The sequence below is a fragment of the Varanus komodoensis genome, unplaced genomic scaffold (assembly GCF_004798865.1).
Source record: "Varanus komodoensis strain SLA01 unplaced genomic scaffold, ASM479886v1 scaffold18_3, whole genome shotgun sequence".
Lineage (NCBI taxonomy): Eukaryota > Metazoa > Chordata > Lepidosauria > Squamata > Varanidae > Varanus > Varanus komodoensis.
The window spans coordinates 13,102,891-13,125,049 of NW_025335549.1; the positions used below are offsets into that span (position 1 = coordinate 13,102,891).

The following is a 22,159-nucleotide window of genomic DNA, read 5'->3' on the forward strand; positions in this document are numbered from 1 at the left end:
ACATACAAGGGCTGTACCAGTTATTTGTTCACTAGTTAATTATGACCACAAAGTTTGGAGGACGGATTGCACTCCCTTGCAATCCCTAACAGCAGACTGGGGTACCTTTAGCACTGCAGATGTTCTTGGGCTCCAATTCCAGTTGCACTCAGTCAATGATGGAAGTCAACAACATCTGCAGAGCCATAGCCTCCATGACACTGTCTTAGGGAGCAATTAGCCATGTTCATTACCTGACTTTAAAAAAAAAATCAACTCAGATCTTTTCTAGCTAAATTTGTGACTGCACAGATCCATAAAGATTAATTTGTGTTTAGCTTGCACTGAATAAACTGGTGGGAAATAATGTTTGATTCTCTCTACCCCTGGAGTTTTTTTTAAATTATTCATCTACACTGCTTGGCAGAAAACAATTGAAAGAAAAAAGAACATGAAACTGAAGCAGGGCATCCAGAGGACATTAGGAAAAGCAGTCTGGTGGCATCTCATTTCTTTATTATCATGTGTTTCATCTCCATCAGTGAATGGCCATTATTAATCAGCAAAGATCACTGGATCAGGCCATACTGATCCAGAGTGATGTGGAGCCAAGTATGAGTATCACACATGGGACTTGGGCATTGTGCCTGGATAATTATTTGCTAGTGTGGTGCAGTGATTAAGAGTGTGGGACTGGGACTCAGGCGATCTGGGTTTTAGTCCCCGCTCAGCCATGGAGCCCACTGGGTGACTTTGGGCCTGTCACAGACTCTCAGCCCAACCTACCTCACAGGGTTGCTGTTGTGGGGATAAGATGGAGGAGGAGAATGATGTAAGCTGCCCTGAGCCCTTTGTAGGAAAAGGCAGGATATAAATTGAAAATAAAAAAAAAAAAATACTTCCACAGTGTTGAATGTATTAAAATGCTGAACTACATACAAAGGTTGGTACAGCCCTTGTATGTAGTTCAAATATATATACACACACACACAATTAAACAAACCAGATGAAAATGTTTTCAACACATAACTGAAAACATGAACCATGGTATCAGCATCAGCCATAAAAAGGGCAGGTAGCGGAGCTCTTCACTGGTCATGGAAATGGTCAGAGAAGTGTGCAGAATTAGACACTGGTTTTGCCTCTCAAATTGTGTGTGCGGCTCTACTCCAAGGAGTGATGATCACAAATGGGAAGGTCTGCTTATATGCTGCGATTTGGCAATGTTCAACTGGCTGCAGGATGTTCGCTAAGGCCTCCTCAGAAGTTGGCCTTTGTTCCTCTGCGGTGGAAAACAGTCAGCTAGGTCTCCTGCTCCTGAGTAACGCAGGGCTTTGCCGACCAAAAGCAAAAGCTTGGCCCACAACTTTTTGAGCAGGACTCTAAAATTCACAACAGGGATGTGTGAATTTTGGGGCTGGGAATCCTTTGTATTCCCCAGGCTCAGCTCCTCAGGCTCCAGCCCATTTTGTTGTGAGTTGGAGTTCGTGGTGAGTCCATCCAGAATTCAAGTGGTGCTCTTCAGAGACGGAGCTCAGTGTGACTACCGTGGAAGTGGGGTCTCTCTTCCACATCACGTGCAGCCAACAGGCAGAGGTGCAGTTCTTTTGATGCCGGGTACTATGGATATACTAGGGGGCACCCCTAAGCACCCCAGCTGCTGCATTCTGCTAGCTAAAGTTTTCAGACCAGTTGCAAATGCAGGGAGAGTGCATTACAGGAGACTAATTGTGATGCTTACACGCAAGGCACTAAGGGAACTTATCTTGTCTAATAACTCCCACTGGCATAGGGTTTTTGTTGCTGCATCAGCTGCTGAGGTTGTTCTGTACTCTCATTGTTTTGAAGATGTCGATGTGCTTGTCAAACTGGCTCTGATCAGCTTGGCACGCATGCATCCAAGCCTATGGTTGCCCCCCTCCCCCCCCTTTAAGGGGATGCATCCATAGGCGGTAAGTACCGGGGGGGGGGGTAGATCAAAGCAAGGGAGGTTTTGACCTTTTGCAGCTGTTTCTATAGCAGGCAAGGGAGTCCGATCCAGTTAGGAATGCTTTGATTGATAGCAAAAGCCAGATGGCAGAGCCCAAGCAAGCATGTCTGGCAAGCAGAGTGAATTTCTGCTCAGAGGCTTTGGACTCATCAAACATACATCAACACGCAGCCATATTGTTCCATGCTGTACAGAACGCTTAACTGGGGTGTGCTCCTTGCCCAGACGGCTTGCAATCTCTGCTCTTGTTGTTGCTAGATTTGAGTAGCACTGCAACTCTGGCCTCCAGCGTTCTCATCCAAGTATGCCACGCTAGCAGCATTTGGCACAGCGTTCCTGGCGATTCTGCGGGACCGCTGCTGCTTCCCAACTGTGGTCAGGAGAGTGAGAGGGGGAGGCAGGGATGGGGAACAAGCCCTCCAGTGGAGCTGAAAGGTCATCTGAGATGCTAAAGAGCAAACATGTGGCCAATGCAGCATCGGGGGAAGCAAGAGCACGGTATCGCGGATGGGAGAGGACATAATGCGGTAATCTCCCGGCAGACTGTGAGCTTCATACATATCATCTCTGAGTGACAGCATGTAGCCCTGCCAGCACAGGACAGATGTATTCCACCAGCAGAAATCAAACCTCCTCGGCTGCTCATCTGCTACCCAGTTTTACTGTGAGAGCCATTTCAGCCAGAGGATGCGCCTTCCATATCACATACACGATACACGCGATAAAAGGCCTGGAGCTGGAAATTGCTCTGGCAGGGAGGGTGGGCAGGTGGGAGGGCATATTGCACAAATGGGAAATAATGAGTGGGAACGGTCTTGTTACCCTCCTGCCCTGCTTGCATTTCCCCTCAGCAGCAAGTTGGCCACAGAATGCTGGGCCAGATGTGACCTTGGGCTTGTCTTGTGAATGTGGGGTGCCCTGCAGTTGTATTTGCATATGTCTCAGAGTATGCTGCCTTTTTGACCCTGTAGAACAGGGGTGGGTAATCTGTGGCCCTCCACAGGCTTTAGAGTACAGCTTCCATCATCTTTCACCACTACCTATGCTGACTGGGGCAGAGCTGTAGGCCAACTGGAGGGCTGCACATTACACATGCCTGCTATAAAGGGCTTCCAAATTGGCTCCCAAACACAACACAAGAAAACTAATAAATTCCATTTAAAAGTGACGGGCTAACTAGAAGTAGCAATATCTGATACACAATTACAGACTAAGAACTTGGGGATCAGCTAATGTAAAATGCAAATAACTAATTTTCAGGCTGCTCTTCCATGCTATTTGCTTCAGGAGACACAAGAAACGAGGTAGGAGTAGTTCTGGAACAGAACTAGTACCTTAGAGCAGTGGTGGGCCCCTGATGCTCAGGAAGAGACCAGACAACTATCTGGCTCTTTCCCTGAAGTTATGCCCTACTGAGAGACTCTTGGTCCTTGCATCTAGAGATCCCAGAAACAGATGAGAGGTCTGCATCAGAGTCAGAGTCTAAGCAACCCTCCAGTCTGAGGGAGTTTGTCCTCTTAAGAGGCAAAACAGTTGGACTCCTGTAAAAAGAAACATCTGTCTCAAAGAGAGGACAGAACATCTTGGGAGCAGGGCTTCTGGCATACTGCAGCTGAGCTTTGGGTGGGACTCAGACCTCTGGTAACTGAGACTAAGTATGCAGGCTTTGCTTTGATGGAAAAAGGGCCACTGTAACCTCATTTGTATTGATGTGGCCTTTTAGAACTCAGATCACACTTGACTGAGTTCCATGAGTTTGACCTTGGCTCTGTTGCTGACTTCCCTCTGGAAACCCCCTTTAGATCTGACAAACTGCGCTTGACTTTTGGCTTGCTTTGATTTTTTGGTTACAATTAGTCTCATGATTGCATAACAAAGAGATAAACCTAGTTGAGCAGGACAATCAAGAAGGTGGCTGCTTCACATGTACTGTAATTCTATTCCATTTGTTGCATTCACCTTTTCATCCAGAAGTGGGATATGCTTTAATTCTCAGCAATCTGGGTTGCTTAATGCTCCTACACCGAACATACAATCCATCAAAAATCAATGGCTTTATCTAATATTAGTCCTACTTAGAAGAGACCCACTGACATAAACATAACTTAAGTTGAAGTAACATTGGATATAGGCCATTGGGTGCAACTCCTTGGAAGGAGTGCAACAAAGAGCATGGGCATAAAAGATGCAACATTCAAGGGATGGAAATTGTGACTATACCTCCATCGTTATCGTTGTTATCTCCGCACATCATTTCCATGACAACATTACATCCCATTCCACTCCAGCCCACCTGGCAAACACAGTGCCATCCATTCTGGTCAAGCGTGCATCTTCCATTTCCGTAACACAGACCCGGACAGCCATCTGGAAAGATACCAATTAAAAAAGCTATATGGAATAAATACATGATGATGAAGGATGTATTACAAGATGCCAGCTGGTTTAAATGATAACGTTTACTCCTCCCCTTAGAATAAGTAATGTTCTTTAGCCCTGAATACTATTTATGCATCCCATATGATTAGTTCAACCAACCAATAAACAATAAAAAACAGTTGACCAAGGAATTTGCAGTGCTGTTATTGTACAAGAGATGAAAATATTTTTATAGTTTTTTTTCTTGATGCCTCTAAATCTGTACTCAACCATTTAATATGACTTTAATTGGATTAAATTGCTTATTATGTCCCTCAAATGGTCTAAGGTACCAGGAAATTGCTCAGTATGTATCTATGCCAGCTATTAGAGTTTCCTGGCAGAAGTTCCATCAAATTTGATGGGACTTGCTTCTTAGCAGACATGCTCAAGGTTGCACTGGAAGGGGACAGCAGGGGGTGGGGTGGGGGAATAATTTTATAAGAGTTACAGAATAATTTAGATCCCCAGATCTGAAACTGGAGGCTGGGCACTGACCTTGGAGTTCAAAATCAGAGTTTCGACCCCCTGCTCTGCCCCCTTCCAGTCACTGTAGAAAGAACCGTTCTGGCTGTTTTTTGAGCTTGGAGAGAAGATGGGGAGGGGAGAAGACTGGAGAAACTATCCCACAGCTGCTTCTCTCTCGCACACACATTCCAGCAAGATGGGCATGAAAAAACAAAAGGGGGAGGGAAGGTTGAGTCTGCATAGGATGCCCAGAAGTCTCCCAATTTGAGGGATTGCCTCCTAAGTCTGCTAGAATTGCAGTCTAACAGACCCTGGGCCTCCTCAGTCCACTGGGTTCAATGCAGCCTACTCCCTAAAACGTGCACTGGTAGTTATCATTATTATTACAATCATTTATACCTTGCCTTTCCTCCTATTGCACGGAACCCAAGGCAACTGAAATGGTTTGGATTCTCCCTATTTCCATGACCTGTTCATCAATTCTTGAACTCCAGCCAGCAGATGTGTAGAAATGGGACCTGCCTTTAGCAGTCTGAGCCTCCTTAATTATTTTCTATTGATTGGTGAGCCTGAATATTGGACAGATGCTCTGCCTGAGGCAGCTGCATCTGAAAATCAAATTCTCAGCATTCATACTACTCTTCTAATATTGCTTTTCAAGGCAGACAGAATTAGCTGCATGAACATAAAGTTGGCTAAACATGAACTGCATCAGGTAATAGTCAGCAGCAAAGCACAAGGTTACCGTCAGAGGACTGTGAAATGACTTGGGGAAAAAAGACTTGGGAGAGGTAAAAATTGTATCTTTGAGTGGGCAGGGGGGAGTGGTAGGAAAGTTCGGAATATATTTAAGTGCAGAATCTGCTCCTTGAAATTTGAGCCCTGTGAATCTACTTGAGATTATATTATACCACCCTGGACAGGGCATTTCAGAGTGCTTTTCAGGGTTGGCATGTCAGAAACAACTCCATGGCACACAACAGCAGCAACAACAATGTTCACATTTAATCTCTGGATGAGCTGTTGAACCCTTTTGACCCATCCCTGCAAAGAAGATCCATGAATGTAAGGCTTAAACTACACATTACTCTAAACTGCAGGTTGTGGTTGTGTGTCTCTGTGTGTGTTTTTAGTGAAAAAGAAGTGCATTCCTGTAACAGCTGTTAGGGTTTGAAGATACATTCCAAAAGGGCCCATGCAGCATTACAGTAAGAGCTGGTGTACCACACTGAGAAAGACCAAATTACGAAGCAGGGAGTGAAAAAGGAAAAAGGGAAAAGGGAAAAAGAAAATAAAGGACTACTACAAGCCTTTGTTCATCCAAATGATTCAGGTCGTCTTCTTTTTCCTTTCCAGCTCACACATTAACATATATCCTTGATCAAGTTGTGAGTTTAACAGAGAAAAAGAAGGAGCTGAAACCAACTGCAGTTGTGTAGTTAAATGAAAACATATAAACCTTTCAGGATTAATTTGCTATCTGTTGATTAAGACAAAGTGTCTCTGCTTTATTTAAAGTGGGCTACATGCTACCTGCATGGACGGAAGTCACCATTAATCTCACTGTGTGATCTGGCCATTAGGAAATGTTTCCAGTGGTAACAATGTGCAGAATAAATACACTGCACTTATTTTTAATGGTTCTTGTTATCTGCCTAGGTGTGTTTCATTGCCTTTTAAACATGGACTGTTCTTATGAATTAATCTCAGGACCTGATGGCTGTGATCCAATTATACACACACGGCAGCAAGCATTTCTCCCTACTTAGAACTAATGTTGAGCTGAAGTCTGAGTCTTGGTGATGTTTTCAAGGGATATGCAGGTGATGTATGAACATAGCTAATCCATCCATTAGTACAGGTAGGTTCAGGTGGCTACATGCTGCCTCAGGTGCACCAGTTCCTGGGGAACGTGGGCAGGTACATGCCTTGGAGACAAGTTCTGGAGGGAAGAACTTGGCTCTTGCTATTTATTTAAAGCATTTATACACTGTTTGATTAACAATGTTTTCATATCTGACTCCTACATCTTGCCTGGCCCTCATCCTGCCCCACCATCGGTATCCTTCCTTGCCTGGGAAGCTGCCCTGCTTGAGAAGCTGCAGGTTCAGGGGATCCAGTACTTGTTGCCTGGTCTTGCTCCCAGTTCCAGGCCCTCCAAGATCACCCCCAAGACCTTGGAAACAGAAGCAAGGATGTGTTTGTGCACAAATCCAGGCTCAGTGGTGAAGCGCTTGTCCAGCACTACCGGCTTCTCTTTCTTGAGCAGGAAACTAGGTGCAGCACGTGCTTCAGAGTCACGTCTCCCTGGAAGGGGCCAGGGAGGAGGAGCTTGGCTGGCACCTTCTCATCGCTGGTTCATCACCTGGTCCTGCTGGACAGCTCCCCTACTATCCAGAAGCCACAGTCCTGAACTGCAGGACAGCGCTCTGGCTCTGCTAGTAAGGCGGAAAGCAGTGAGGCAGTGGGAGAAGGACGATGGGCAGATGAAGCAGGACATCAGGTGCCTTCTAGCCCCAGACATGGCTATGAGCAGGAACACTTTTTTTGGTTTGTTCTTGTTGAGTCACAAAGTCACATGCATCATGATCCCATGGAGAACATTCCTCCAGGCTCTCCTGTCCTCCACCATCCAATTCACATCACTACTGATTTGCATTAGTGCTGATGTGCAAATACATCAGCGTGCAGAAGTCAATGCAAATTAGTGCAAATCTCACCCCCACAAGTGAGAGACCTGCCTGCAAGTCTGCTGAATCCACATGAGTCAGAAAAGAAAACGTGCCAGATCAGATCAGATCAGATCAGAGCCAGAGAAATCCCAATCCATTTTAATCCATGGAGGATTTCTCTGACATCCCTAGATTCAGTTTCCTACCTCCCACAAATGCCTAATACATAATAAGAATTTTAAACTATATTCTTGCTTAACATGTAACCAAGATAACAAGGAATATATATTTTAAAAAGGACATGCACTGATCAAACATAAAATATGCCTGAAAGTGAAATAAGCAGAAGCGCTAGCATTTGGCTGATGTGTTAGAATAAATTAGGCACCCAAGACTCCTGCATGCAATTAAAACATTTATGGATAAAAACACTTTTGGAACATCTAAATGACATTTTGCCAAGATACACTATTAAATGTCTTGGGGAAAATGTATCATTTTTCATTAAAATGTAACAATTACATTTCTACAGCTGAGTGGTGACTTCTGAAAAGATCTGTGAGTTCTACTTTCTTATTAGGAATATCATTAGAAATTAGCCTTAGGGGTAAAGGGGAGGGGGAGAAATGAATATCCATAATAACTAGCACAATATTTAAATCCTATAAAGTGAAGGCAGAGGATATAGGAATTATTTAAACCATCTGATGGTTTTATTCTCAACAGAGTTTCTATTAAGTGAATCTGAAATGGGCTGTGTGTTTTCTAATGGCTATGTCAGTATTATTTCACACAAAATCCTGGAGTCAAAACAGCTCAGTTAGGGCAACAAGAAGAAAAAGAGAAATCCTGAGCCTTGAATAGTCTTGCAGAAGCATGAATGCCAAGGGGTGCACCTTTCAGAAGGCCAAGGGGTGCACCTTTCAAAAGGCCAACAGATGCTTGTTGAACTTTCCTTGACTTCCCTGGATAGATTTTCCACAGACTCCCCGCTACCCACAAACCATTCCCAGTTGCCCTGATTATTAGGAGTTATGAATTCCAGGAATGCTTAATGTGGTCTGCAGCCCTGGAGCAGGGCTTAAATTGTGCCAGGGATGGAGGAGACCAGTCTTTGGAGCTTGATACTTCCCTGGGGCTCAAAAGGGGAAAGTTGCTCATCCATCTCCAGTTAGTATTGCAAAGCGAATCAGTGGGAGAATTGGTGGAGAAGGTGGGGTTAGCACTGCCCAGCTGAATTGATTTTCCCAGCTGCTGCCTTGGAGATGCCACACTGTTCTGATGTCTATTAATTGCAGCAAATTTATTGCCTTTATTCTTCCTGCCTATTTGCTCCAGCCATGACTCAAACTTAGCTATCCGAGCTAAATGTATTTTCTTTGCATTACTGTAACCCAGGATTTTGTGATTTCCCCCATGGAACCTCTTCCATCCAACTCTGAATTTGGTTGAAAACCCTTCTCAGGCAATTGTTTCTGGAAGACCTCCATCCTATCACCCAGCCCCAGTTCTCTGGATCAGATACGCAGACAGCTCACCGATGGTGCAATGGTCTCCTTCCCATCCAGGGCTGCATTCACACTTTCCATCCTTGCACTGCCCATGCTCAGTGCAGTGAGAATTACAAGTACGCTCCTCACACGTGGGGCCTACCCAGCCTTCCTCACACTGGCACGTCCCTCTTGTGCAAACACCATGGCTACCACAATCCAGCGTGCAAAGCTCTGTGGAAAATATACAAGATAGATCAAGTCAGTTCTTAACGCTAAAACAAAAACCTTGACCCTGCCAATGTTTTCTTGAAAGTCAGCCTCCATCTGTTGGAGCAACTGGGGTGTAGGAAAATCTAATTTATTTATTTTATGTTATTATTTATTTATTTCATTCCATTCTTATGCTGCCCCATAACCCAAAGGTTCTCTGAGTGGCTTACAAATGCTAAAACAGCATAAAATACATCCACAGACTATAACAAAACAGTTAATAATCAGATAAAATTGATAAAACAATATAATAATAGGTAACATCTCATAATAAAATATGCCCACACATACCAAATAAATACTGCCACTGATTAACTGAACTTAAATTAATCCATAGCAAAATAGAAAAGTATTAAATTAAATGAACCAAAAAACTTGTTTAAATAGAGGTTTTCATCTGGCACCTAAAAGAAAGAAGACTTGGTACCAGGCATACTGCATGCGAAGGCTTGAAGTTTTGCAACTTTTTGTACTACACATTTAAAATAACGCACAATTCTGCAGTCACAGGTAGGGGACTTTGAAAGGAATATCAAGACAGAGCACACCTTGGTGGCAGAACACGTTTTGCATCAAGAAAATTCCAAGTTCAGTTACTGGCATCTCCAGTTGGAGGCAGAATCCTGGCTCAAGAACTCTGGGAGTTGTAAGCCATTTTTTCCCCGTTTAAACATGCATAGGAGTATGCCCGCAAAGGATCAGGTAGCAGGAGATAGGAAAGACTATTCCCTCCACTCCCAGAGTAACTGTTAGCCCTAGCAGATAAGAGCAGATGGATCAATGCTGGCCCAATATCAATTAGCTTCCTGTGTCAACCAAATGATACAGTTTCCCCTGAAAGCCAGTACTCAGTTGTAACAGAGAGGACTGCCATTAAGAGTAGTCATAAACGATGGTCTTACTCAACCCAAAGTCAGAATTCCATAGTTTTCCAATGCTTTCGATGTCTCTTTGTTTGTTATTCAATTTACTGAACACCCTATAAAACATTTCTCTAAGTATTCTAAAATGTAAAAAACATAATTATGATACTGATATAATCCCAGTAAGATTAAGGCAAAAAAAAAGTCAGTATTAAAAAGCATAAATAGTTAAGACTACATGTTTTATAACATGTGCTACCTAGGTTTCCCCATGCTTCTCCCAACAGATTATAATCTGCTGAACAATCTTACTAATGTGTTGAAAACACATAGCCCTTTGGTTATTTAAACAGAAAATAACCGAAGAGCTAAATATCTGTGTAAGTTTACTGGTCCACTGTATGCTTGCCGAAGACCAATCAGCATTATCCTTTACACAGATATCATTCTTGATTTAGGTTAGTTCACGTGTGAATGTTCAGTTGTTTTGTTTAGACCCAGCCTTCAGGGTCTATGCCTATTTTACAATAATGAGATGGAATTGCCTAAATATACCAATACAAACCTTTTGAGTCTTATGTTGGTTAGAGGAATGATTGGTATTCCTGACATAGTCTACGAGCAGGAAACATGCAAAGATCTACCCTGTTTCCCCTCTTCTGGAGAAGTAATCTGGTTTCATGGGCTTGGAAGACGTCTTTCTTCAGCACTTTTGCAGGTGAAGAAGTCTCTAGTGCGTATTAGTTTGTGCTAGCATTACTCATTGGAATAAGATGCAGTTATTATTTGGGCAATCTTTAGGGCGGCTGAATGGTTTGACACAAACAGTGTTTACTCTTCCTGAATAATAATCTTTTGATAAGCCCAGTCCTCCAACCTAATAAATATTTAGCACAGACCTTAGTTACAGTGTCTGTGGGACTTATGGCCATCATAAATTTTCACAGCCATCCCTGAGAACTTTTTTAAAACAGGAAATTATTCAGGCCATCCTTTTATGAAATGTTGCAACCAAATAATTCCCTCTGAAGTGGAGGGATTACTATGAAGCACTAATAAATCCTCAAAAGCTCTGGCCCCTGACACTTTGGATATGTTGAATCTGCTGCAGGATCATTTTCTGGAGGGCTTCTGAGATGGGCTTGTAGGCCTATCCCAGAGTGCCATTTGTACCCATTGATTTCTTGCAGAACTTCAAATTAGGTCTGTGTCAGGGAATGAGACCTCAGAACTAAATTCACTAGCTTTCTTCCTCTAAGAAAGTACATGAACAACAATTACGCTTCCTACATTCCTGAGTCAGTGGCACAAATGCAAGGTACTCTGGAAATTAGTGACACAAGGGGCTCATTATGGCTAATATAGGCTGCCCCTGCTTCAACACCAGGGATATGCAATAGAGTGTCCATGACCACCAGCTCACCCACAAAGTGTTCTTGGCATCTGACAAGATGCCCTACTCCTTCCACATATATTTTTTAAAATTAATATGCTTTCTGATCAAGTTGTTTGTCCTTTGCCACACCTCCTATGGCAGCCATCTTGTGGTGGTGCCCAGGACAGTTCCCAAGTTCCCATATGTGCCCACAGTCCACAAAGGTTGCCTCCTCCTGCCTTCACTTACATGAGAAATATGCCTCTTGCATGGGAATGGGCAAATCAGGGTTGTTTGAGAATGCCAGGATTCCCTAATATCACCTTGTAGTATGTTTTTATTTAAATAAAAAATTTCAACCTAAAAAAAAATTTTTTTTCAACCTAATATCACCTTGTTACTCATCTCATGGCTAGTCCCTTGCTCATAATCACTCCTTAGTGATCAGTGTGAACAGAAAACTTGAGCCAGTTAAATAGTGATTGAACAAATTCGGCAAATCTCCATAAGCTACAGTGGAGGAATTTGCACAAGTGGAAGATTCCTGCAAAATGAACTGGGAATGAGAAGGACGCAAGCACTTGTTTGACTCGTTGAGAATATTTTTGGTGGACAGGTGGCCATATTTGGATCTTGTTTGCATGTTTTGTGAACAAAACCCAAATGCTCATATGCCCACACTCTGATGATCCTAGCCATTTATTTGATCATGTACCAAAGATGAGGAGAAAAAGGCATCCTCCTTTCCTGATGTCTTCCTGAGTTTTATTATTTGTTAAAGAGAACATGTGGTGCTGGAGAAGACGCCTGCGAGTCCCCTGGACCGCAAGGTGATCAAACTGGTCAGTCCTAGAGGAGATCAACCTCGACTGCTCTTTAGAAAGCCAGATCCTGAAGATGAAGCTCAGATACTTTGGCCACCTAATGAGAAGGAAGGACTCCCCGGAGAAGAGCCTAATGCTGGGAACAATAGATGGCAAAAGAAGGACGGGACGGCAGAGAATGAGGTGGCTGGATGGGGTCACTGAAGCAGTTGGCGTGAGCATAGGTGGACTCCAGGGGATGGTGGAGGACAGGAAGGCCTGGAGGAGTGTTGCCCATGGGGTCGCAATGGGTTGGACACGACTTCGCAACTAACAACAACAACAAAGAGTACATGGGTCAGTTGATGCCATAGGCTATGGTGGCAACCCTGTAAGCAGGAATGACTAACACATGGCCTGCAGCTTTCATGTTGCTCTCCGGGAGACGTTTACAGCCCCAGCTCATCTCCTCCCTCTGCAGCACTGACCCTTCCCTGCTGCTGTAGGAACAGCTTTTGAGGCCTCCACTTAGTTACACTCTCTTTAAAAGCCAATTATGTGAAGGCAGGTAAGGAAGACTTACATCCCCATTCTATATATGCCTGCTAGGATGCAAACCCTAGTCTGTTCAAGAGGGCTTCCTCCCAGATTGGTATGTGCAATAGGGTGGCCATCTTGGGAATGGAGAGGCAAACTCTGGACACCCCAGGATCCTTGGGGGGTTGTTCTACCTCCTCCTGCATCAGTCACAAATGGAAGTAGCCACACTGTAACCTGAAGTGGCTGCACAAGTGCACTTCCAGTGATTCTTGGGGAACAAAGCACACTTTGGTGGACAGTTTTTGTTTCCTAGCAGAACTGCAGTAATGGAGAGACCATCTGCTCACAGGTTCTAATGGAGGCAAACAGGACAGCCCTTGAATGCTCACTGCCTCCATCTCCCTTGCCTGGTGCTTTGCACATAGAAAGGCCCAGGCTCCTCCTCCAGGCTTCTCAGGTAGGCCTAGCAAAGGCGCCTGTCTGAATCCACTGCTCAGCAGCTTTGGCAAGTCTGGTCCAGGCAAAGCAGAGCCTGACCCAGCAAAAAACAGCTGCCTGAGTTTCACCCACAGCAGTTTCACACATTCCCCGAACTGTCTGTGGAAAATGAGTGTCGCTGTCCCTATATTTAAAAAGGAGGCGAGAAGATCCAAGTAATTATAGCTCATTAATTTCTTGGATGTGACATCTAACTATAATCTAGAGATATTTATTAAACAACTGGATGATCAAAAATAGGACAGTGGGCATGAGGCTCCTTTAAGAGCTGGAAGACATAAAATGCATCAATACGTTGGTCTGGATCATCTAACCAATACGGCTGCAATCCTACAGCCACTCCCAGGAACTGAGCCCCACTTAAGACACTCGCATAAAGAACTGACTGATCTAAAGACAGCTTTGAATTCAAACTGATTATGATTTATCGTGGTTTTAATGTCAATATATGACTCAGTGATTAAAGAGAAGGGCCAACTTAAGACCAGAGCTGAGGCTCTCTCATGGCAGTGCAAGCTTTCCAAAGCCAGGGACCTGGAACCTTAGACTGATGCTTTGACAGACGTACCTAAGGATAAGGAATAGTTTTGTGCAATTCTGCAAATTGTACAGTAGAACCCCGATATCTGCAGGAGATAGGTTCCAAGTCCCCAGTGATGCCTGAAGCTGGACCATAGCAAACAATATATAGTTCCAGACAGTGGTCAACCATGTCTGTGCCAGCATTCCTGGAAATTATTTTGCCTCCAGGTAGCGTAATGGCTCCATATACAAGATTCCTACCTTGTTATTAGCTGTAACGGACTGCAAGAGCAATCCATTAACAATGCCATCCACGTGGCTCTCCAGAGGATGATGTGCATCCTATCAGGGGCCACCCCCATGCTTCTACTGCCCTGCAAAGCATGTTGGCCTCCTAAGCCTTTTGCTAGTGCTCTCACGGCTGACGTGCCCCATGATACACCCCAACCCTGCAACGCCTCACTCCGCCCTCCTCGCCCTGCTCCTCCACACCAGCTTCAAGGCCTGTCTTCCAGCCATGGAGCCATGGCTGCCAGTCTTTTCTTGCCAGCTGCAAGGGTGGAAGCACCGGGCTCTGAGCCTGGAGTGCATGAGTGAGGGCAGAAGCTGACCTGCGCATCTTCCCCTGGCTTAGGACTTCCTTAGGACTGCACCCTCAGGCTTTAAACTGAAGACTTGATGGGGACAATCTGAACTGACAGGGCTGTGACTTAAGGGCAGGCATGTTTCTTTCTTTCTTTTTCAGTGTGTGTGTTTGTGTGTTTCTTAATCACAAACACTTCCAAATATACTAAAGACAACATTTCCTTGACTGCTGGCAACTTCTGTTTATTAAATGGATGATTATCTCAAAAGGTGATGATTATCCTCAGAGTTTGGTAAAACACATACATATATATTCCCATATATTAATTGATTACTTGAAATTCATTTGAGGGTAGGCTGGTGGCTCCAAAATTTTAATTAGTGAAGGAAAATGTTAAGTTGATTAATCTCTTTATTAAAGCTTGATGCCTTAAGTGTTTTAAATGAAATAATAGACATGATGAGAAAAGCTTCACTGGACAATCCAAGCACATTTCCAGAAATTAATAGAAGCTTCTTTACTTTGCACTTAAGTTGTAAGGCAACAATTTTATGGTACTCCTAGTATACAATCTATACTTATGATGCTTGTTTTTATTTAAAGTGTCATTTTCTTAGACTTGGTAAAAGAAACTTTCTTTTCCCTGTCAGCAACAAATGATTGGTTCACAATCACATTTTAATATTTGCAAGAGGAAAATAGCTACTTCATATACGACTGACATTATTTTTACATGTTTAGACACAAACTGTTGTCAGATTTATTTTTTGGGTGCACAGACAGCAAACCTTAATAAAATAAAATGCAGGAATGAATGATATAAAGGGTGCTGACAGCTATGTAATTTTATCCCATGCATCATTTCGTTTTAGGAGTCATAAATGGCATTACTTCCTCCCTTAATGCTGTCTATTTATCTGGGTATAAAATGTATTAATGTAAGAGACTGTAATGAAATGACAGGCATGTGTTCCGGTAGAAACAACCCTCCGTATGCTTTTGCATTATACTAAAGGAATGGGAAGTATATAGATGAGCCTTGAGATAATACAATTTATATTTGTGACTTTGTCAACATCGTACGCCACTGTTGTAAATTGCAATAGGATGTGGAACGTCCTTTTTTGTTACCTGGCAAAGACTGGTTTGATTAAAAAGTGGACTTTTATGACTGCTCCTGAGCAAGGCTGACAGTTGCTCTGTCTCTGCCCTTACCTGCTGGACTGAAGTCACGTAACATTGAAAATGCAAAACACTGAATGATTCCTCACTGTTTACATAAAAATCTGCATTAGCAAGTTACCTGAGAAGGGGTGGGGGTATGATCCCCTGCCCAGTGCACTGAAAGAAGCAATGCACCTGCCTATTAATGGCTTAATCCTGCTTTCGGAAGCCAGTTAGTGATTTTTACAGGAAGCCACAGTTTTCTACTTTAGATATGAATGGGAAAGTCTTTTACTATAGCCAGGACTGAAGTGCTGAAGCCAAGAGGATCTAGGGATGAATAAAACTGCCCGGTGCTTATTCCCCATTTCAAAAGCTACATTTCACAAAACCCGGGTTGTTAGATGTGTTGGAACAAACCCTGCATTTTCTCTCCCTGGCCTGCTTGTTTTGCAAAGCAAATCTTAGGAACAGGATTTGCTTGTCCCCTTCCCAACCTGCCTGGTCATGGAGGTTCTTGGAGGATGTGCTCCTAGTGGTTCGACATGGACCTATAGACCAACTGAAGTTCACTAGGAGAAGAGCCTCTGGTGGGCTGACTCCATTAGTATGGTCCTCCCCTACTCTGGGAGTCAGGCTGGCTCCTGCATTTTGTTGTTTTCAGTGCCTGCTGAAGATCATAGGATCCGAGATGGAAGAGGCCAGAGGGCCACTGGGTCCACCCGCCAGCTCAATGCAGGGCTCCAAGTTAAAGCATCCCGCTCAGATGGCTGTCCAACTGCGTCTTGAATGCCTCCAGTGTGGGAGAGCCCACCACCTCCCCAGGTCATCGATTGCATTGTCGTACTGCTCTGACAGTCAGGAAGTTCTTCCTGATGCTCAGCCAGAACCTGGTTTCCTGTGACTTGAGCCCTTTATTTTGTGTCCTGCCCTCTGGAATGATCAAGAGAAGAGCCTGTCCTGCCCGTTTGTGACAGCCTTTCCAGTACTTGAAGAATGATAATATCTCTCTCATTTTCGTCTCTTCTCAATGCTAAACATGCCCATTTCTTTCAAACTGCTCTGACATGGTTTGTTTCCAGTCCCCTGATCATCCTTGTTGCCCTCTTCCAATCCTTTCCAGTTGTCTGCATGTTTCGGAAAGTGTGGTGCCCACAGCTGGACACAGAACCCCAGATGAGGCCAGTGCTGAGCAGAGGGGAACTAATACTTCACGTGATTTGGCAGTGCATTCTATTAATGCAGCCCAAAGATGGGGTTGTTCTGGCAAGTCTTAGTTATGACCCACCACAGTTTTAACATTTCCCTGGTTTTAAGGTGTTATTTTTATTTTTTCATCAGTTTCAGATTTCTGGCATTCACTATTCCAGAACCTATCTAGATATTGGAGTCCTCCATTGGTTAGCGCTAATGCAATGGCTTTACTGGCCCCTTCCAACTCCACTATTATATGATTCTATGCTATACTATAAATAAAACCAATCAGGCTGGACAGGATAGCCCTTCAAATAGTGGGTGGCTTTTAAACAGTCCCCCGTGAAAGAGACTCCTGCCCACCTTAAGAAGCATTGAGGAGAATGAAGATGGAGACTGCAAACACCTGGCCTGGCACTTCTCCTTTCAGTGTGTGCCCAAATAAAACTAACAATGACGTGAATGTCAGCTTCAGCAATGGCGGGCCCTCTGGGAAGCCAGCATTTGCCCAACTATGCCAAGTTCTGACGGCAGGCCTATTTAGAAGCATAATGATCCTCTCCTGCTGAATAACTGTTATCCTCTGCTCTTTTAGTAATACATTCATGCTATACCCTCAGGAGCACTTATTTCATTTTGTGTCTTTAAAAATTCATAATAACTCAAGTTTCTAAGAAGAAAAATAGACTGGGCCTCCTTGAAGTTAATTTAAGTTTGAACAGGAATGTTCATGAAGTTTATGTTCAACTATTCTACAATTATTAGAGATACATTCTGTATCCTGAAAACTGATTAATTCGACCTCAATAAAATGAATCTGGAAGCTGAAGAGTTCTTGGTTAGGTATTTATTTTCAGAAAAGTTCTTGGTCAGGTTTTTTTTTTTTTTCAGAAGAAGACAAATCAGTTGATTATTCCTATCCACACTAATTTAAGCAGCATTAAAATTCACTTTAGATGCTGTGCTTTAATTACCTAAGTCAACAAGGAGCCCTCATAGGTATTTTTCTCATTAATAAGTTTTTACTTGTGCAATATATGAAAAGTAAAATTAAAACTAAATATTTTATCATTCTGAGAGGGAGAGATGGTTTCCATGAAAAATGAGCACAACTGAGATAAAATGCCAGTCAAAGAAGAAGGAAGGGAGGGAGGGCAAGAGAAGAAAAAGGCTCACAGCGTGGCTAGAATGAGAATGCTGGGATTGTAGAACTTTTTGTCAGAGCATGTATAGGATTGTGCCATTAGTCTATAAATGATAAGTTTCTGGAACAACTACAGTAAAATGGCCTATCTAGGAGCTAAATACCTAATGATGGAGTGAAAATACAATTCAACTAATATAAAAGGAGTACAAATGTATGCAAGTTCCCCATATTAGTCCGTCTTTTCTTTGTAAAGATGAACATAACCATTTCCTCCTATTTTTCTTTATAGGATTTAGATTCTAGCCCTTTGATCATCTTTGCTGCCATTTGCTGAGCCCTTTCCAATTTATCTGGATGTTTAATAAAATGTCCAAAACCAGACACCGTATTCAAGGTGAGTTCTTGATCTTTGTTGGTGTTCAAGACTGAAAGCAGTATCATAGAGCAAAAGTCTGAAATTTTAAGTTCACTCACACCATTTTTCTTGCTCCCAAAAGGGGATCAATATTTTTATTTCCCCAAATTACTCAAAGAGTTTAGAAGACAGGTGGCATCTATGCAAGGGTTCTGCTCTTACATATGATCAGCACATACCTACTGGGAGTGGACAGCACAAACATGGATTAAGTTCATTGTTTGCCTAGAAGACTGACCGAGAACTGCCTTCCCTTGAAACTCATCCGGTTATTGAAAGTTTTCCTACTCCATCAATATAGGAGTAGGCCAGTGGATACGTCCGTATATGCCCGACTGCCCTTTGAGATCTGCGGGAGAGTCCCTTCTCCGGGAACCCTCCATGAAAGAAATTAGGAGAGTAAGTACTCGGAGGAGGGCTTTCTCTGCGGTGGCACCCAGCCTATGGAATTCACTCCCCAAAGAGGTCCGCCTGGCACCGTCGTTACTGGTTTTTCGGCGCCAGGTAAGGACCTTAGTATTTAAACATCATTTTAATTGTTAAAATATATGATCTGGCCAGGGCAACTTCTTCTTCCTTCTCTTTTCTCCTCCTATATTATTTATTTACTTATGTTATACTGATAATTTTAATTTTATATTATTATGTTTGTAACTCAGTGTATTTTTTGTATTTTTGTATTTAACGGTAATTTATTATGTTCTATTGTATTTCAATGTATTTTATTGTGTTGTAAGCCGCCCCGAGGCTTCAGCAAGGGGCGGCACAGAAATGTTATAATAATAATAATAATAATAATAATAATAATAATAATAATAATACACATCTGGAGAGGAGTGTGCTAATGGTGCCAGAGTAATGCAGGAACTTTTCATAGAAGACCAGGCAAATTAAAACACACCTGGTCCAGCCAGTGCACATCACTGCTCCCCAGCACAGCTCTGTCCCATCATTATTATTGCTGTTATGATTATCACTGTATTGCATTTAATGGGAGGAACTCAAGGCAGCTTACATCATTCTCCTCCTCCATCTTGTCCCCACAACAACAACCCTGTGAGGTAGGTTGGGCTGAGAGCCTGTGACTGGCCCAAAGTCACCCAGTGGGCTCCGTGGCCGAGCAGAGACGAGAGCCAAGATTACCCTGTCCCAAGACTCTAACCAACATCCCACAGCAGCTTTCACATTTTAGAAGGGGGAAGACCACGAGAACTTACGAGTTTTCGCCACAAATGCTTTTGTTTTACTTGAGTTAAAGTGATACTGCATTCCAGGGGACAGCCAAAAGGCAATCTCCAAGCAACAGCATTCCTTGATTTTAGAATGCTCTCAGAAATTAATCACAAACTTTGCAGAAGAAGAACACATTTTTGGCCAGCAATCACAGTTATTGTCCCCCAGCTCCACCCCACTATAGAAATCAACATAAAATGCAGACAACTTGATTAGAGAGGAGCAAAAGCTGGGTAGGCAAAAGTAGTACTCAAATCAGCAGAACAGGGCTACTTTTTTAAAAGTTGGCTTGAGTGGGAGTAATTAGTATTAGTTTTTACCATCCTTTTCCCCTTAAATAGAATGAGAGAAACAGAAAGAACCTTTTCTAAATAAATGTAGTTGGTGTTGGATTTATTTATCCTTCTAAAGGAGAGACTGGCTTTACACAATGGAGAATTTCGACTCTTCGACACCACTGGGTAGGAATGATGGGAGTTGTAAGCCAAAGCATCACAGGGGCACAACTTGCCCAGCCTGATACTAAACAGTAGTTTAGCGTAATGAAAGCAAGCCAGAGTAAGCCTGGAACTGCTACATTCCTTGTCTCCTCTCTTTCACCATAAATATAACTAAAGGCAGTCCCCAAGATACGACTTCCCAAGTTATGTACCTGTACTTACAAACCTGTACTTACAAACAACCTGCCACAAAGCCTGCTAATTTTTTAAACATCACTATGGAAAATCACCATCACCCTAGAGAAAGAGAGGAAGCCAAAGGGCAGAGTGGGAGACCTCCAAAGCATGCCTTCCTGCCCCACCCACCTGAAGTGGGAATTCCCTCTGGCACTGGTGAGTTGGGGGGATAGATATATATGTGGTTTTTCCATTTTCACATGGGTCCTGTGCCCCCAACTCCTGCAAATGGGGAGGGCCAACTATACACGATGGGACATTAAGTCTATACAAATTCGACTTAAAGATTAATTTCTGTTTCCTCAGAAATGGAAGTTGTTCATAACCTGGGGATTGCCTGAACAGTGTGGGGGAACCATGAGAATTCCTCAACCTTTTTTCCATAGAGCAAAGAATACTTTTGCCAAAAAGAAGCATCACTTCAAAATGTTGCTTTTCAGTTCGTATCAGTGAGAAACATGTTTCCTTCCCTTAAGCTGCTTTTGGGGGTGAAACAGGAAAGCTGGCACCTATTCATGCACCAAGCCCCCATTTTGCATCAGAAATCAAATCCAAATCAGTGAAAAGGGACCCTACCTGTTGAGCAGTCAGAACCTGTCCACTTTGGGTCACAGTTGCACACACCAGTGTCCAAGAGGAAGGTGCCATGACCTGAACACTGTTCTTGGCAGATGGGCAGCGACGTTTCGCAGTTGACTCCTCCCCAGCCCATGGAGCAGTGACATTCCCCTTGCACACAGACTCCATGGCCAGAGCACATTGGGTCTAAACAGTCCTCTGGAAAGCAAGAGAGGGAGACAGAGGCATTCAATAGTCGAAGCAGAAAACTGGCAAGAAAACAGATCCCTGAGGTTGGAGGATCTAAGCAGGGTTAGTGGCATGAGGTGAAGGGCCAATGGACACATCTCTTTTTGAACTGTCAAGGCTTGGTCCACAGATGGCACCTCGCTTTAGATTCAAGGATACTTAGGAAGAAACAAAACAGCCTGTGTCGTAGATGATGCGTCGCTGATTGACTACAATGATGAAATATGAACAGAATTTAAACCTGTGAAAAGCTTGAATTCCCTGTCATGTGGCTGTATTAGTTATGTATCGGATGCTCTGTGGGCCTCCAAAATTGTCTGGGTGAGTCATGTGTCCATTCTTTTCCCGCAGCCAAGAACAAAGGGCAATACTTCCATGGATTTTATAAATTTCTTCTTTTCTGCTATTCCAGAATCTGTCCTTATGTAAACAGGCTTTCACCTCCCTCCCCGTGGGAAACACAGTAGGGCCAAAGCTGCTTCAGAATGGCAAACAGTTTTTGTTCTCACAGCAGAAGCAGCCTGTATCTATAAAATGATCAGGGAAGGCAGTTTTGAGGCAATTATGTCTGCTGCTCTTCACAAGCTGAAGGTCATAAAGCCTTAGCAGGGCTTCAAGAAAATGTGACTGGAAAAGTTCATCACTCAACCTGTTGCACCTTAATAACCTCTTTATAGTTTTCCTGACAGAGACAATACTGGGAGCCATGCTTTTCTCCAGTCCTGATTGTGGAGGGAGCCTATGGGACACACCTGAGGATGGCTTAGCAGAGCAGTAGCTAGCAGGCTGGGGTTGCAGGTGCTTCAGACAAGATAATTTCCTCCAAGAGGGTCTGGAGATCAGTGGAGGAATTTCACCGTCAACAAGTAAATCTCAGAAAGGGCCTTGGGTACAATGTTTGTGCTGGTGCTTTTGTATGCAAGCTTTGATTTTGTGGAAGGTTTTTAATTTTTCAAAGAATTCCTTGATTAGAAAAATCAATCTTCCCATTGCAGGAAATCACATGAAGATGATTTATACCACTGTTTGTGTTTTCAAAATTCAC

At 43.3% G+C, this 22,159-nt stretch overlaps 1 protein-coding gene across 5 annotated transcripts in view; it reads right to left on the bottom strand.

Annotated features, from left to right (window-relative positions):
- TENM1 (teneurin transmembrane protein 1) overlaps window positions 1-22,159 on the bottom strand; it is a 203,512-nt gene that overhangs the window by 77,919 nt on the left and 103,434 nt on the right. For 3 of the 5 annotated variants that reach the window (XM_044427330.1, XM_044427331.1, XM_044427329.1), the window contains exons 13-15: window positions 20,884-21,084; window positions 9,066-9,251; window positions 4,190-4,360 (exon numbers count right to left, since the gene is read on the bottom strand). In XM_044427330.1, coding sequence (XP_044283265.1) covers window positions 4,190-4,360; window positions 9,066-9,251; window positions 20,884-21,084 — 558 coding nt within the window. The remainder of the gene's footprint in view (window positions 1-4,189; window positions 4,361-9,065; window positions 9,252-20,883; window positions 21,085-22,159) is intronic. The other 2 variants (XM_044427332.1, XM_044427328.1) reach the window with 1 other exon arrangement.